Genomic DNA, 18,418 nt, shown 5'->3' on the forward strand with positions numbered 1-18,418 from the left:
TTCTTTAGTGTTCTATACATGAGGCGATCATACTCAATTGAGCTAACTAATATTTTGTGCTGATGCTACCAGAAGTCTATGGCATCGGATATACGTAACATCTTCACTTTCATATTTCAAATAAATCATTCCCTTTTTGGCCGGTTATGAGAGTTGAATGGTGACAACCTTTCATCTCATGACTAGGTTCGAATTATGAAGTAATATCTGAGGCTCCCTCACAAAATTCCCCATCGTTGAACCTTATTTGCATGTTCAAACCTAGAGCCAAAGGAATTTCAATGAGTATTTTGAAAATAATGAATGAAGCTATCGCAGTGTGGCTGTGACAGTAGTATTTCTATTAACTTACATGCTATTTGATACATATTTGAAATATTTTTATTTTATATATTAAACATAAATAGAAAAATTCTTATAAATTGAAAATTTTCAAAAATATTTGCACATTGTAGCAAAAAATTTCAAAAGTGATGTGTACTTTTGGATTTTTTTTTTTTTATAAAGGGTAAATATTTTTATATTTAAAAAGGTCCCTATTAAATAGCATAATTGTCGGTCATATTAACGCCAATAATTTCTTGTGCATCATTGCATGAAAGACAATAAATGGATAGAAAGGAAGTAGCAGGACAGTTTATAATCTATTTTCCAAGGATCTGTCAAATAACTCCTAGCCTACACGATCGTTTAGGACATGTTTGATAGAAAATCTGAAAATATACATCTAAGATATTCAATGAGAACATACCTGTATTTCATGTTTTCAGATATGTGTTTGGGAGTGGATTAAAAAACTGAATTTTAATTTAAATAATTGTTTAAAATGTGATAGGTATTATATTTAAAAATTATAAAAATTGTTGTTATTACCCATTAAATATTAGATGACAATAAACTATTATTAATTTATTTATGAACATGTTTTATGTTAATTTTTTTTGTAATATTATATAATTTATAATATATTATATAATACATATTTTTTATTTTTCAAAAAATGAATTGAGTTTATAACATGATATATTCTACTTCTAAATGTTTTCATCTTTATTTAATATAATTCTGCACTTTAAAATTCATAATCTGGATACAATGGAAACATAAAATTATTGTTTCCAAAATTTGTACTATTTGGAGCACAAAATTCGAAAATAGTTTTCAAAAATAAAATTCGGATTGTCTGTCAAACATATATTTGTTGAATTCGATGAATCAAAAAACATAAAACAGAATCTGGATACTCTATCAAACATGTTCTTACTTTCTCAAAATCAATTTTGAAAACAAGTTGATATTATAGTTCTTAAGAGAAAGTTAATCCAAACATTTATGGATGTATTAAAAAAAGCGAGAAGAAAAGACGAATAGCAATAGTGAGAATTTGATTGACAATTTATTTCCATGCAACATAGGATCCACTGCCCCCAATCTCTTGCGGCCAACATCTTTGAAAGAGTCATATGGCCACAAATTGGTGGACCTAAAAATCCTTCACATTAGCTACCTCACCTTCCTTTGAGAGCAAGCAAGAGGATAATAAAGCTTTTCTTCATTCATGATGGGAGCTTCTCTCAAATAGTTGTCAGAAAGGCTTTAAATGAACCATGATTTGAGTTACACCTAATTACATGTCAATATCCGAAAATTTTATATAGGAGCACTATGTAATCTTACTTGTAAATGGTATGATATATAATAAAATAAATATATACTAAGTAATGTGAATCTAAAAAATTGTGTAAAAAATGAACAATACATTTTCAGTAGAATGTTGTAAAGACTTGAGAATGAAATTTTAGGTTGAAAAGAATCTCTATGACTAAAACTTAAATTCCTTTTTGAGATCACATGAGAGGAGGAGAAGCTACTACATACCAAAACATACATAATGTGTCCCTCAACCACTATCTGCAGATTTCAATTACTAAATTGAATTTGTTTATATATATTTTAAATAATTACTTAAAAATCTATATTAAAAAGACAAAAAACTATAAGTTGAGGGGGACACGTGTCCCTGACCCCTACGTGGATCTGCTGGTGCTTCATGTTCTCCATTTTTTCACACACAATTTTTTTTTTTAAAAAAAAATTATCACATGACAACTTTTTATAGGACATCTATTTGTATAGTCCAAACAACGCATAAGTATTTTTCACTTTAAATAATTAATCTTTCACACCATCCCAATTACTTTAGTAAAAATGCCAACCAAAAACCATTAGGACCATATCCATTTGTTCTCATCAAGACTTAACACATAACACAACCCTCCTGCAACCACAGCAAAAAGCCTTTTAAGTCACTCCTTACTCTGACCTACAAGAAGTAGCTGGTGAAGGTAAATCCATGAAATTAAGGTCTTGGCTCCCTTTTAGAGCATACAAAGGTGAAAGGAGTGAAGGCAATATCAGCTACAACTCATAATTCGCACACAACCCTTTTTTTTCTATCAACAAAGAGAGCCTTCCATAAGATTATTCTAGGTTGTTTTAAGTATGAAAGTCTATTAAAGAACTTATGTTTAACCATCCTAATTTTCTTTAGATTGTTCACTTTTCACTCTTGAAGTTTAAGATTTGGTATTACTCAATCTCCTCAATAAAACTTAACTTTTCCCTACAAAAACCTTCCATCCAATCTTCAACATGTGGAATTGGGGAAAGGATCCCTTTCAAATAGCACAAGTTTAGCAATTTAGGCTAGCGGCTAAACACGGATGTACAAAGAGAACGGAGAAAATTTCTTATACTTCTGCAGTACTTACTTTATTTGTTTACAAATAATTTTTTTTCATAAAAAATATATTTAATGTTGTTAGACCTTACATCATTTTAAAGAATACTGACATGACGTTCAATTAATGAGAGTAGTACTCGATTTCAAAAACAAATTGAAGTTTCCATTGAGTAATAAAAAAAGATCCACAAACCACATACTCAAACAAAGTCATGGAATAGATTGCATTAAAATCTCCAACCAAATATCAAAGATTACATGAACTAAAAAGGCCACTTGACTTGTTCCACTTGGCCTTTCTCTTGTTATGGCTAGAAGGGAAGTAAGTATCTCTTGTGACCCACTCCATTAGCTTAGAAGCAAAAAAAAAAAAAAGAAAAAGAATCTTTAACTATTCCTCACAAGAGAACGGTCGAGAGTCACCAATAATCGAAATGTCCGATAGATCTAAAGCCTCCTACTCTGCCTATTCTACAAATCTATTGCTACATAAAATATTGACTAACAATGTTAGGGATGTAAAAAAGCTTAGTATAATATTAATTATGATTTTTTTAACTTATTTTATGTTTATTAGCATTTACTTTTTATTTAACAAAATAAATAATTTTTAACGTGTTTTGTTCTTTTAAACATCAATATGTGTGTTTATGTATACACTAACCGAGATTCGCTTGATATTTGATATTTGATTTTTAGTTTTTAAAAATTAAACCTATAAACACTATTTTTACCGTTATTCACAGCCAAACGCCCCCTAAATATCTTGTTTAGTTATCTAGTTTTACCAATATTTTAAAAAATAAAGCACCAACTTATGAGAAACTACAAAAAAATGTAGTTTTAAAAAATTTATTTTCATTTTTGAATTTTGATTAAGAATTCTACTCTTTTATTCAAGAAAGGTAAAACATAAGAGAAACAGAGTTAATTTTCAAAAACCAAAAACCAAATGAATACAAAATGAAGTTAGGTAGTAGGTAATAAAAGTTCCACTTGTATAAACACTTCCATATTTCTTGTTAACCATTTTATGCTTAATTGCGGGAATGATGATCAATCTCTGGGCTAACCGTCATGAAAATAATCGACACTGCTAATTGGCCTTAACGAAAGTATCTCAATTTTACATCTGACTTTCAAACTAAGTGCAAACTTTAGATACACAAATCAATTAGCTAAAATTTAAAAATAATACACATTATCCTGGAAAAGTAATAAATCCAAAGATTAGATATTTAAATTTGAACTCGACGAAAAAGAGAACATACATCTATAGAACATAAATGGAAGATGGTCCTCTCTCAATAATAGCCTATGGAATTATTTTGAACGTGTCTCGGTACTGTTACCTCAATTACGGACAATAATGAGCCATACAGTCAAAGACCCATGTGCAAGCAATTCCACATCATAAAGAGGTGTAAATTTAGACCAACCCATAATCAATACCCCATAAAGATCTCATCCATTTTGCCCAAATTCCGAACATCGTAGTTTACATTAAAAGGAAGAAAAAAAAATCAAGAGAGAAAAAGAAAAGAAAAGGAGCGACGAGGGGGGGATGAACAAAGGAAATGACAATTTAATACTTTAAAAGTTCAGCCCAATGCCGTGAAACTAAAAGAGGGGAAACAATGATTCAATAAATGGATCTAATTAATCTTACTGGTTTTGGTTGAACCAAAAAGAAAGCTAATATTCATCACAAGCCACCATTGTACGGGTCCATTACTCCATAGTGAGTAAATGTAATGTCCAATCCAGTCGTTTGTGTGAGGGGTTACTCTCATTTTTACCATTAACGCTGCTGCACATAACAGAATTTAAATTGTAAGGTTGTTTTGAAATAAAGAAAAAAGAACCAACTTATTTATAAATATAGTAAAACTTCGCTATCTATTAGTGATAGACCGCGATAGACATCAATCAATGACATTGTTGATATAGTGATTACTGACATTGATTAATGTTTATCGTGATTTATCATTGATAGATAATGACATTTTACTATACTTGATAATATTGATAATATTTTCAGTAGTTTTACCATTTAAAACAATTATCCTAAATTTTATATCAAAGTATAACATGGTGGAAACTTGTTAAAAGCTCGTGAAAAAATGTCATGCATGAAAGAAAATTACCTCGGGGGCTGGTGCTGCCGGTTTGGAATCCTCAGCTTTGAGGTTCTCTTCACCTACATAAAATCATTCCAGACTAAGCAAATGCCTTAAAAGAGCATAAAATTAAAATATGGTTATATTACAAATTTGGTCCCTATGATTTGGAGAAACTAAGAATTTAGTATCTATGGTTTTAAAAGTTAGAATTTAGTCTCTATAATTTGATAAAATTATCATAAACCGTCTCTAACATAGGTGAGGATTGTATCAAATCATAGAGACTAAGTTCTAATTATAAATTCTAAAGACTAAATTCTAACTTTCAAACTATAGACTAAAAATTTGCAATTTAACATTAAAATATTTCATCAGAAGGGGAAAAAGGATTTTGGCATTTTATGACTAGAAAAGTCTGAACTTTTATTTTTTGTGGTTTCATTTCTTGGGGTGGAGGGTGGCGGCTAGAGGAAGCCTGATTTTTGTCCATATAAAACGAGTATTGATAAATGTTTGTAGAATTCATACAAGAAATTGGGCAATCACTCTCTTCGTTTGGATATGGGTAAACAGAGAGCGGTTGTAGTGAGGAGGTGCCTTTTGACACAAAAAAATATGCCTTTTCCAGATTTTCTTTTTACAAAACTACGTCTATATCTAGCCTCAACAACAAAATACCTCCATCTTCTGGTAAATCAGATGTCCAGAGAGTGAGGTTATCTCTCAGCAACTGCATTATGAGGGTACTGTCCTTGTATGATTCCTCACTCAAAGTATCCAACTCTGCAATTGCCTCGTCAAAAGCTTGTTTAGCCAAGTGACAAGCCCTATACCAATTAGAACAAGTTAGTCAAAGAACCATTGGTGTGGAAGTACTTCCAGAAATAAACTACTTTTACCTTTCAGGAGAATTCATAATTTCATAGTAGAAGACAGAAAAGTTGAGAGCAAGGCCAAGACGGATTGGGTGGGTTGATGGAAGTTCGGTATTTGCGGTGCTCGAAGCAGTCTATCGTGAATTCGGCAAACGGAGCATGGAGTAAGATAACGAATAAAAGTTAAATCATTCAGTTCTAGTAAAGGAAATATAGAAAAATAAACGTGCCTCATATCCCTTCAATGACTGGTCAGCTGCCTCCTTTCTTTCTTGATCTGTTTTGAACTCAGCCAGATATCGGTAATAATCACCTTTCCTAGAATCATCCATGCCATAATATAGGTGATTAGAGATACCATCTCAAATCATTCTCGTGGTATTATTAAGCACAAAAGATCAGTCGAAAAGTTCAAAATTTTGACCATGCTATAGTCAATTTAGAACGAATAATGACTCCCACAAAACTCACATCTTGTAGTAGAAAACTGATGCTTCTGAAGAGGTTGAAGAAGGGATGAGGTGCTTGTCAATAATAGTCAGAATATCGGTACAGATCTTGGAAAGCTCCTCCTCCACCTTCTGACGGTAACTCTTAATAAGTTTAACATTATTCTCATTGTTTTTGGACTCTTCCTTCTGTTCAATTGAGGACATGATGCGCCAAGAAGCTCGCCTAGCACCTATAACATTTTTGTATCCAACAGAAAGCAAGTTTCTCTCTTCCACGGTTAGCTCAACATCTAGTTTAGCAACTTTCTTCATACACTCCACCATTTCTGTGATATTAAAATACAAAATACGCAAATCTTAATTGCAAATCATATTTACACAAATTGATAAAAACATAAACAGCTTCCTCCATCAGATGAAATCATGAAGACGACTTATATTGCCTTTGAATAACAAGATGACCTTAATTACATGATGATCTGACATGTTTACGACCTGGAGGGTATGAAATAAAATACAAACTGGAACTACATTCCAAGTCCAAACATTAAAAAAACAAAACGATAAAAGAGAAAATAAACAGTTAACAACGATCCAACCATTCACATCAAGTCTCCCCAACCTCATCAACGCCATCCGTCAACTCGATTCAGATATATCATTAAAACAAACAACAATTCAATTCCTATAATCCTATCTCATTGTTCTCCAAGAATCAATAACACGAATTCCAATCTATTGCCTCATTATACAAATTTCTAAACGACCGATTAAATTAAAAGTGCATCCAATCTAACAAAGTACGAAGCAATGCGTTCTAATCGCACAACGAATACAGTGGCAGTTCCAGCACGGAAACAAAAATGCTAAACAATCGATGCACTCAACAAAATTTTCAAGGTACATTGCAAAAGTTGAGATCGAAACCGAAATGCTGGATATAATAAAAACAAGGAAGCGGCCGAACGTACCGTCGTAGCGTTCGGCCTGTTCTGCAAGCTTGGCCATGTAGACCTGCGTCTCTCTTTCCTTCTCGGCGGACGACATTGTAGGGCTCACCGGAGAGAATTGAACGAAGAAATGTGAAAAGCGAGAAAAAGAAGGAGAAGAAGAAGAAGAAGAAAGCGAATTTGTGTGAAAAAGGAAGAGAGATTTGTTGAAATTTACGTATATAAAAATAGGAGGAGAGGAGGAGAAGTTGACGCCAGGGGTAAAGAACGAGCAAGTTGAGGGAAGGTAGAGATTGGATCTGGACCGTCCGTTTAGGGGTAAAGTGGGAATTTGGAAAGTGTAAAGCGCGCAAATCGTGTTGGTCTGTTGTAGGGGGTTATACGACGTCGTATTGCTTAGGTTAATAGTTGGATTTGTTCAAAGTGTGCGATCCGAAGGGTTGGAGGGTCTCTCTCGTCGTCTTTCGTGGGGTGGATATGTGATTTACCTACTTTCGGTGATTTTTTTTTTTTTCATAGACGGTCTACTTCAACGGGATGGGTATAAATAATTGAGAATTATTATTTTTTTTAAATCTTTTTCTAAAAAAATGTTAAAATGAAATCTTTTGGTGGGTAGATCTCCTCAAGTTGCTCATTGCTATTGGTGCTAATCCAAGACAAGACAATTCGCACTTGTTGATGGTTGAGTTTCGTATGTTTCAATGCCTAAGTTAGTACACAAAACGTTTGGTTCAGCTAAGCACTCAAGATTGCATACCTGTGATATGATGGACTTGCACATTTCCTCCTTTGTGTAACAACATTGAGCTCGACCCGATTGAGACTTTGTTTCTTACTTTGGGAATGTACAGTCTCCAATGGCGGATTTAGTATGGGCCTAGGGTCTTGAGCCCCCTCAACTTTATGCTCTTTATATAATATATATAAAAAAAACTGGCATAGTATCACAACCATTAGGTAGTTCAATGATAGCTCAACTGATTACATTTATTTTTACTAAATTATATAAAATCATTAGGGTTTTGAATCTGCCACTAGCAGTCTCCCAAGTCATTATGGACTTGAGCCTTTTCTGAGATGTAACCTTTAATAAAATCAATTAATAAAGGTATAATTAACATGTACTCAAAGACTCCATTTCATTACGGTAATTATTGTACTAAGAAAAGATATAAAATCAATTGTTGTGTTCCACTACCACACTATGGTTATTGTTTTCCAGATAATTCCTAATAAATAACAAAGGAATATAATTCTCGTGCAGTTTGATTTTCATTTTTATTCCTAGTAAATAAATGATGCCTTATTGCCCATAAGTATATTATAAATTAAGTAAAATGGAAGATTTTTAACAAAAGGGGATGTAGCTCGAGCGCTCGCTTTGCATGTGAGAGGTACAGGGTTTGATACCCTGCATCTCCAATTTCACATTTTTATTATTTCAATTAATTTTTTAAATCACTCGTAAAACACAAGGACAACGTACGAGGAATGTGAATTAACAAGTATGTGTTGTCTATTTGTGTTTCCCATATTACCTTTGCTCCTGAAGTTTATTTAATTAAAGTATCACTTACGATATGTTTTTTTTAATAGTAAACTTACATGATGTTTCTTTTTAGATATCATTTCTTTAAGCTGCATAGAATATTCTTCTTAAAGCAACCTATAAATTTATTTTATAGAAGAATGATACACTTTTTTCTTTTTTAATTCAACAATTACATGGATTATGAGAAAAATAAATCAAGCAATTTACAAGCAGGGGCAAACCTAAGGAACAGATTTTGAGGGGCCAAAATTATGTTATAATAAACATTTAATCGTCCTTAAATCATTTGTGACAAGAATAATTAGATAAATTAAGAACAAGGTTAGTCTTAACACCATCATCATCAAGTCCATCTAAACTTCTTGGTCCAATTTGAAAATAGTTAAAATATAGTCATAATAAACATACTCAAAATGTTAAATTTATATATATATATATATAAACTAAATTTTCTGTTTTTAAATTTGAACTTGGTTTTTGGAAACGTTTTTAAAGAGTGGATAATAGAGTTAGAAAATTAAAGTAGGATTATGAGTGTGATTTACAAGTAAAAAACTAAAGACAAAATGATTATTATATAGATTAAGTAAATCACGTTGATAGTACTTTTTGAATTTTAGAAACTACATAATTACAATTATCAAGATAGGTAGACTTATATTTATAATTTATCCAAAAAATAGCTGATAAGTTATTACATCTAAAAAGATTTCAAAAGGAAATGAACTTCAAAATAGATTCAATCCTATGAAATTGACAAGGTACAATAATTTTTTTTATTTCTCATTGAGTTGATTTCTACACATTAAGGTCCCGTTTGGTAACCTTTTGAATTTTTAAAATTAAGTCTATAGATACTACTTCCACCTCTAAATTTCTTCTTTTGTTATTTACATTTTACCAATGATTTAAAAAACCAAGCCAAATTTTGAAAACTAAAAAAAGTAACTTTTAAAAACTTGTTTTTGTTTTTGAAATTTGACTAAGAATTCAACAATTGTACTTAAAAAAAACGCAAATCATTGTAAGAAATAGAGATGAAATAAGCTTAATTTTCAAAAGCAAAAAATTAAAAACGAAATTGTTACCAAACAAGACCTATAAAAGGATTCTGTTTTAGTCAATGATATACATCTTAATTACTCCTCACTAGCTAAAAAAAAATTACAAGCACACTATTATTTACAGGGTAACCATCAACAGTTACAAGAAACAGTATAAAAAGCATAATGTTATCTTCTGGTTACCCAGTTGTCCTTTCATTTTCCATATCACATTCATGATACATGCAAATATTTTGCCCAAAACAAAGCATATGATTATGTGTAATATTTCACAATTGCATTCATAGTATGAAATTTGATATTTCTCATTCATATGAATATAGGTTTTCTTCTATTTCAGAACATTCAACTTATGAAAGGAAAGAAAAAAAAAATGGGGAAAAAAAAAGAAATCAGGAACAATGTTGATATTTTTACCACAGTTTCTGATCGAGAGAAAGGAAGAGAAAACTGCCCTTATATTTCGTGGCAATTGGACATTCTTTCCCAAAAGAAGAAAGAAAATTATGTTTCAATTGAAATAGCATGGTCTCAGTATAAAAATAATGAAGATATTTTAGGGTAGAAAGCCAGAAGAGAGGTGAGGAGAGGGGGGATTAAATGAATTTCTAAGAATAAACTGTGGCAAAAATGAATTGCAGCTATTTCTGCGAAAAATCTCAAAATCTAAAGGATTGCACGTGCCTCGATTTCTAGTCATCAACAACGTCGGATTGGATTCATCAGGCTCTTCATCAATATGATTTGATTATATGAACTCCCTATTACCCTGTGACAACCCAGACAAAGAAAATTCATCTCATCTTTGTAAATCTTAGCATTGAATGAATAAAAGAGCATTGCTGAATCAAATTCCTACAGATAGGTGCCTACTAAGGAGAAAAGGAGATGCATGTTATACCTGAAGTTCATGGAAATAAAACAGTGCAGAACACATACAGAGGAGAAGGGGCAACTACTACATTCTTTTTCTTGAGGTTGCTTCCTACTGCTAAACACTACATATCAGAAAGGAGACTGCCTTACCCAGCCGGTTATACAATTAAAATAGTGGGCTTATTTTTTTGTAACCCTTTGGTGCGTGAGGATATCCCATCTCTCGTTTCTTTTGATAATGAAAGTTTCATTTCGAGAAAAGATGTTTGCAAGTTTGCTACCATCTTGGGTGTTTGGGCCCTCAACTTCAAGTGGGTAGAGTAGGTTAATATTTGTGACTCCAATTATAATAGTTGATGTTTCCAACTAGTACAACCTACAATTAACTACTGTATTACTATTTTCTACTCATCTTCACTTTCTCTCTTTGTTAGAGCGTTTATTACTTTCTACGTAGACTAAAATAGTCTACATCCCAAATACAGGCTATTAAACTATTATAACACACAAACTATAATAACCAAAGACTATAAAAACCAACATCTCCTCTTTGTGTTTTAGTTATTTCATGTTTTGCGGTTTGGAGTCTTACTAAAATGCTAAGACATCTATTAAAACAAAAACTATAGATCTCATGGAAAATATTTCAGCATACATGGAGGAATTACCATAGCAAAACAACTGTACACGTTCCCGTTGTGAGATTCCCACATGACAAATCGATCATTTTTTCACAAATGGTTTCTGGCAAACAAGGAGCCTCTGGTCACTCCCATTCTGAAAGTCAATCACCCTTGCTTCCCAACGAATCTGTGTAGCGAACATTCGGGCTTTCTCTATCGGTCCCACTTTGTCCTTTAGGACAACCCAACCCTGACAAACAATAGTCAAAACGATCAATATAATATTGGCACGGTCGGAACAGGAAGAAAATGTGAAGCTCTGACTTGATTATGGTGAAGGACTAGTACCTCAGGGCGCAGTATACGGTCCATCTCTACTAATAATCCAATCATGCTGCACCTACTTGGAAGTAGCTGTGAGAGGAGCCCATTTGCATGGAGCAAATCATATGTTCGTGGATAAGTGGGAAAAGGTTCACACCTACAAATAGACGGGGAATTAAGACCTGTTTTAGGTGCCCGTACATTTGAGGGGTGAGGAAGAACCGGATGAAAACTGACTGGGAAACAATAACATCATATGGCATTGATACTCAACAAAATTTAAAATATTATTATTTAGACGTGTCATAGATTCAGATGCTTGTTACTTCATGAATTTAAATAAGGAGAATTTTTTTTAAAAAAAAAAAAAAAAAAAAAGTCAAGAACAAACAGTGACCTTCCTTTACAGAAAGCTAAAAACACAACATGTGAAGTACAAAGATGAATATTAGTTTTAAAAAGGTTAGTGTGGTGCGAATCAACAAAACCAGGATGTTTTTTTGTTCCAACTCAACACAAACCAATTGGACCAAGAAATACCCAGTCTGATTTAAATTTTCCTTTTTTTTTTTCTCAATAAAGATTAGAAGTAAGAACTGCATACCAATCGTGCAGAACACCAGCAAAACCTTGATCAAGTATGAGCGGAAGTGTATTGGGAGACCCAACAGGGACAACATTCATGACCCAAACTGTTTTCTTCTGCTCCACAAACGCAGCATTTAAACCCCCATAGTGGGCATTCATGTCCATCACATTGCGTATCATGTTAAATGGAGGTAATGGATCTTCATCACCAGGCCTCTTTGGATGGTCAGAGAAAATTAAAGGCGTGAGTAAGGACCAATAGTTTTTCAAAGCGGATTGCCAAATTTGTAGTTCATCAGAGTAGTCTTCTAATTGAACGCCTGCAGATATAGACAGAGGAAATAATCAATAGCAGCACAAAGTGCGAGCTAAGTTTCAGTGCACATTGTACAGACCAATATAACATAAAAAGAACAGCAGGTCCATCATAACACCAAAAAAGAAAAAAGGAATACATTACAAATTCACATGAAAAAGCAATATAGACCCATTATGGAAGAATACTTTCCATGAACTTCAAGTTCAGCTGAATTCAAATGGGAACCAGAAGACCTGTTCTGGATTGGAATCCACCGCTTGCTGGTAGTACTACTTATGCATGGTACCAGAGGTTGATAATATGATGGAGTATCATGCCCTTCTTTACAAACTGGTACAACTTCCTGCTTGCTAAAAGAAGAAAGAAGTCGAAGCATTACTAAATTTTGATACAACAATAACCAACGACAGTAAAGCTATAAGTGAAAACAATTCATGGAAGAGAAATGGTTCTGACGGAAGTTCAAAAAACAACACAATAGAGAATGAACTCAAAAGGTTAATTAGGAGGTAAATAGTAATTATGCTCACCCAGATAAATAGCAATGAGGATCAGTAGTTTTCTGCCAAATATAAGTTTCATATTGCTGAGCCAAAAGACTCCAACATAATTTTCGGGTCATCTCTTCTAATGGTGTCAAAATGTTTGGCTTCTTGGAAGACAGTGAACCTCCAACTGTCTTGCCCGTGGGAGATGTTAAAACAAAATAACCTCCAGGTCTTAGTAATCGGTCAGCTTCAATAAGGAATATCCCACCTGCCCATTATTCACGATAAACAAGATGAGAGAAAATATCAAGTCAATAAAACTACACTAATTCCAAAAAATCTCATGAAGTTTGAAGAATATAATATGTTTAATATGCATATCCATATAATTTTTTGTGGTTTGTAAGTGAACCATATTGTTTCGGTCGGCATATCTGTAAATAGCAGTGTCCATCCTGTTCTTTCTTGTTCTTAAAGACTCATAACAAGTGTCACTTACCCATCAAATAAAATAAGATACATCTGAATTTGTTTTCAAGTTACCTTTATCGTTCCAAGAGATATCACACTGTGCACAGTGAACCATGTCAAATGACAAAGATGGATATGGAAGCTGTTTTCTAATAAAGTTTCCAAGCATCGCTGGAAGGCCTCTCTCGAGAGCCATTTGAACTTGGCTGCCAGTCGCCTCATAGGTTGCAATGCACATAACCATTACATTCATTGATATTAAATGAGCACCAAAGCTACCAAACCCACAACCAATATCAAGTATCGAGCGTACCTATAATTGACATATCAAATCATTGATACATTAAATAGGTTACTGCACTGAATTGCATAAAAGATTGAAAGGACAGAAACACTGGATACTATTTACTACTTAATATGACGTTTTATCCTTTGGGTAATTTTAAAGAAAAACGTTTAACTTGATTCACTTGTCATTGGCATTAAATACCCAAAATGACGATAACAAAAGAAGACAAACAGCCTCTATTTCTTAGATGACATTAAGACTTACACCAGCTTGAAGAAATTCAGAGTCACTGCCTAAACCAATCATCTCTGCAATTTGAAAAGAATACTCTTTGACTCCATCTCCATCCTCTGAGTGGAAAGCTATTTGGTTCTCTTCTAATAACATCAACCTTTGTTGAGAAAAGTAAGATGGTTATTTACATTAAAATCAATAAAAATAACCACAAAGACAAAAATAAAACAACTACTTTGGTTCTAAATACAAAATACTTAATCCTTAGGGTAAAAAAATCTAAGTGTTTGATTCATGTTCGTCCGGTTGAGGTTGAGTACCTTTTGGTAGGGCTCCCAGAAGACAGAAGTTGATCTCTTGTTACCTTCACATTTCCACTCCATATTATGTCCCTGCCAACAGGCCAGCTCAGAGGGATCTTGTAGTCTTTAGGAGGACGAACCAGACACCGTCCTGCTGTTCTAGACACTTCACAGTGCCTATCATACTCCTCCCCTTCTTTGTATCCAGCTAACATGTTTGCTGTAACATTGTAACATGGAACATGGTTTTCTCTTTCTTTTCCACAAAGCCCAAACTCTTTCAGCCGAGTAGTGGCTAACGAAAGAGACTTTAAGTCAAACAAATCAATTGCTGCCCTTTCTTTTTGCCTTCTATAGCTAGCATAAATGTCAGACACTGGTGTAGTGGTAACTGAGTCAAAGGCATTTGAAGTAGATGTACCTAGCACTGCGATTAATGCAAGCACGCTGATGAGGCACAAAATTAACCAGCTGAATGGTGGTTTGGAGCCTAAGATTACAGATATTTTATTGACCCAGGAGCTTCTCATGTCCAATATTTCTGAAGTCCCCTTAATAATCCAGTTCAGAACCACTCTAAACGGGAAGTGCCTTCGGTTTAAATCTCGAAGCAGAGCATAAAGCATAACCTACTATGTCACGTACACTTCTATATAGATTGGTATGAATACAAGCAATCAATACAATCATTGAAGACCTACTTATGCTCCTTCCCAATTGAAAACGAATATGTCACATAACGTACCACCAGATCAGAATGTTAGAAGAAGAAACACGAGGAAGTAACACAAAAGCCCATCATAAGTAGGAACTTCAGATCGAAAGCACTATATTTGGATGAGTAATCATGGATCAGAAACCAAGAAACTGATTATGAACCAACGTCAGACCCCAATTGCACAAAAAATTCTTCTACCCGAACTTCAATGCGACCAATCCAGCGCGATCAATGGTAAGAGATTAAAATTTCCAAAGAATGACCAACGAGATCAACCTGCAAAAAGAAGTCAAAGATCCATCACATCAAATTAGCATCAGACACAAACCCAACGATCCCATTCATTCAACAAACTAAAAGCAAAATTGAATGTCACAACAAATTCCATTCACAAGTATTTGAAATTATCATCCTCCCATTTCCGAAATTCCCCACCACCAAAAATCCAAATGACGAAAAAACAATATACACAACTTTCCATTTATAAGTCAAAGAGCCAAACCCAGATCCCGAAATGGAAACAAAATCACACATAGATCCAAACATAAAATGCAAAAGCACACACCACATAAATCAACAACAAACCCCAATAATTAACAATTACATAAAGATCGAGTAAATGACAGAAATTACACACCAAAAAACACTTTCCAGCAACAGGAATTAGGGTTTTTGGTGCATTAAACTCCGTGGTGGGTTGATGAAGAGTAAGATTCAGTCGAAAAGCAGGAGAAAGAAACGATCTCAACAAAATCAGAATAGAATTTCTGGTTTTTAGGTACCCGTTAAACTGGAGCATGTGTATTTATGGCATTATATGCCACTCCTTTCCATTTATTTTGCTTTATATATTTCTTTTTCTTTTTTCTTTTTTTCTCCATATCTTTTAGAATTGAAATTTTCACGCGATTTACGAGCCAATAATTGTTTGGCTCAATCGAGACCTTTAAAATATTTTAACAAAAAGAAAAAGGAGAAAAAGTGACGGCTGAGATCTGATTTCCTTATCTCCACATTGCTTAAGTTTTCAACAATGCTTTATTGCAAATTAAATAAATAATCATTGAAAAGTCACTAATTAATTAACTGTGTGGAGAAAAAAAAGAAGAAGAAGAAGAAAAAGAAGTGCTCAATTAATTGTATCATTAACCAGTTTATTGATTGAAATAAACTTTTATGTATTATTCCAAAATAATAATAAAGATAATAATGGCGTCATTAAATATTATATGTATGAAACAGAGACGCCAACTTTGGATGCCAGATGTATAGAGAATAAGAGGTAACTTTTGTCCAAAGCTCATATTATAATATTAGGATTATTTTATTGCATCAATCTTTTTGGAAACAAATCATTTATATCAACTTTGTTTCAATTAAAATTTTGAATGGTTAAATCACCCGTCAATTTAAATATTTAAACAGATGAGTTATGGTTGATTTAATTGATTTTAAATTTTAATCCCTAATTTGCATACTTATATAAGACTGTTTTAGTTGCAAGATTATTGTAATATTAAAGATAAATGATATAGGAGTGATTTTTATCTTTTTCATCTTATTTGTATCTATTTATTTATAAAGAATGAAAAAGCGTTAAAATGACTTGTCACTCACAGTTAAGTTGAAAGCACTGACAATAGTCGTAAACAACAAAAATTCCAACAACAATAAAACAAGTAAAAACACACAACAGTTGGCAACAAATACCGATGCCTAGGGGGCGAAACGCTCAAGAAAGATAGTCCACTAATATTAAAGAGTTAAGCAATTTACAACGTAGTACTTATCTGTAATACCCAACTACTATAATGGCTCACATAGAGCATAACTCACATGTCACTTAGGCTCTCCCTAGATGTGAGACTCTCTCTCAACTAAATTTAGGCTCCCCTAAGTATGTTAATATTAGAAACAAACACTCCGGCACCCCACAGTGTGTGAGACTCCCTCTCACGACAATATCTTTCCCAATGTCAGTGAACCCCCTTCACTGATGATTCTTAGGAGTTCTCTAAGATGAAGAACTCCCTTCTTTGAAGCTGAGTCTTGGGCTTCCCCTAAGACTGTGAATCCCTTATTCGGAAGCTAGGGCTTAGGCTCCCCCTAAGTCGTAATAATCTTCAAAGTATTGTATTCAATGGAAGAAGAACTTGCACAGCGAATAAAGTGAGCAACGATCAATATCACAATGTAGGACAATTCGGCCGAAGGCTGCAAATATCTTGCTCTCAAAAACCCAAATCGGCGTAATCAAAATTGCTCATCGAAAGCATACTAGAACACTCATTTTATAGACGAATCCAGAAAATGAAACATCTCCCAAATAGGAGAAAATAAGCCGCATTGCAATAAAGGAAAATGTCAGACTACATCAATCTGACAGATATTTCCAGATTAGGAAAGTATTCCACAGGAAAATATTCTGATGTAAAAACCTGATGTTAGTACTTTATTTGAGACATCTGTAGGGCCACTGCTTTAAAGAAAATTATAATGCCAACAAACCAAATCTCCAACAATCTCCCCCTTTTGCTTATAATTTTTTTTTATAGACAGAACGCAAAACAAACATCAAACATGACTAAATATCATTAAAGAAGTATTAACATCAGATAAAACCAGAACAAGCCAACAAAAAAACAAAGTCTTCAGATCAAAACAACAAACACCACAAAACTCCATCCTCCAAGCAGTAACAACAAAACAAACTCCAACCACAAAACTCTCCCATTTCTGTCATAAAAGAATAATAAAATAAGCATCAGAAGAAAAAGCTCTAGCAGAACGCGCCAAAGAAGCATGCATCGTGGCCATCAAAGCAATCACTGTATCTTTACGCTCCTAAAGCTTCTGAAGCTGAGCATCGATGTCTTTAAGATCAGATGACAAGTGATGCAGAACATGACTGCCGAAAGAGGATTCAATAAATCCATTACAGAGACCATCAACAAAAGCGTTTGTAGTAGGAGTTGCAAGATCAGACATGTGAAAGTTTTGCAAAAATTTTGTATGGATAGAAATAAGCACTGGAACTAGACCAACAACTTCATTAGAATAAATAATGTTTGGTTTCTGAGCTAGCAACACTCCACAAATCAACCAAGAATAACAAATGGATGCTTTAAAGCCTGAGAACCAATATGACGTTTAATTTGATTCATAACAAAAGCACCAAAATCAAGAGAAGTTCCAATACCAATCCGAAACAACAGAGTAGCAAAGGAGTTAGATAAACCAGACTTATGTGAAGACGAACACCAATTGTGAAGGAACCATTGAAGGTCCTTGAGCGGAAACGAGATCGAACCTAAATCCCAAATTTTACAGAAACCATAATTTTATAGAAGAAAAAAATTATGCATCAAATTGAAAAATACAGCATGCTTATAGAAATTTTAGAAAAGAATAATAGGAACTCACC

General features: G+C 33.4%; 2 protein-coding genes across 3 annotated transcripts; both read right to left on the reverse strand.

Annotated features, from left to right (window-relative positions):
- Positions 1–4,185: 4,185 nt before the first annotated feature.
- Positions 4,186–7,345, reverse strand: LOC120082181 (14-3-3-like protein GF14 iota). 2 transcript variants are annotated; one of them, XM_039037438.2, is made up of 7 exons: positions 7,165–7,345; positions 6,213–6,519; positions 5,972–6,059; positions 5,766–5,875; positions 5,545–5,693; positions 4,891–4,943; positions 4,186–4,550 (listed from the first exon to the last, which is right to left on the reverse strand). In XM_039037438.2, the coding sequence occupies exons 1-7, from the start codon at positions 7,238–7,240 to the stop codon at positions 4,545–4,547; spliced, it is 789 nt and encodes a 262-aa protein (XP_038893366.1). In that variant the 5' UTR covers positions 7,241–7,345; the 3' UTR covers positions 4,186–4,544. The 2 variants fall into 2 exon arrangements, with proteins under 2 accessions (XP_038893366.1, XP_038893365.1); XM_039037437.2 differs by having other exon boundaries at positions 4,186–4,553.
- Positions 7,346–10,046: 2,701 nt separating this feature from the next.
- LOC120081520 (putative methyltransferase PMT5) lies at positions 10,047–15,955 on the reverse strand. Its single transcript, XM_090315508.1, has 10 exons — positions 15,632–15,955; positions 14,295–15,270; positions 14,005–14,131; positions 13,524–13,764; positions 13,023–13,248; positions 12,681–12,842; positions 12,190–12,492; positions 11,610–11,742; positions 11,307–11,511; positions 10,047–10,531 (listed from the first exon to the last, which is right to left on the reverse strand). The coding sequence occupies exons 2-9, from the start codon at positions 14,900–14,902 to the stop codon at positions 11,362–11,364; spliced, it is 1,950 nt and encodes a 649-aa protein (XP_090171634.1). The 5' UTR covers positions 14,903–15,270; positions 15,632–15,955; the 3' UTR covers positions 10,047–10,531; positions 11,307–11,361.
- Positions 15,956–18,418: the final 2,463 nt, after the last annotated feature.

Source organism: Benincasa hispida, chromosome 7 (genome assembly GCF_027475165.1).
Source record: "Benincasa hispida cultivar pf3 chromosome 7, pf3_genome.v1.1, whole genome shotgun sequence".
NCBI classification, from domain to species: Eukaryota; Viridiplantae; Streptophyta; class Magnoliopsida; order Cucurbitales; family Cucurbitaceae; genus Benincasa; species Benincasa hispida.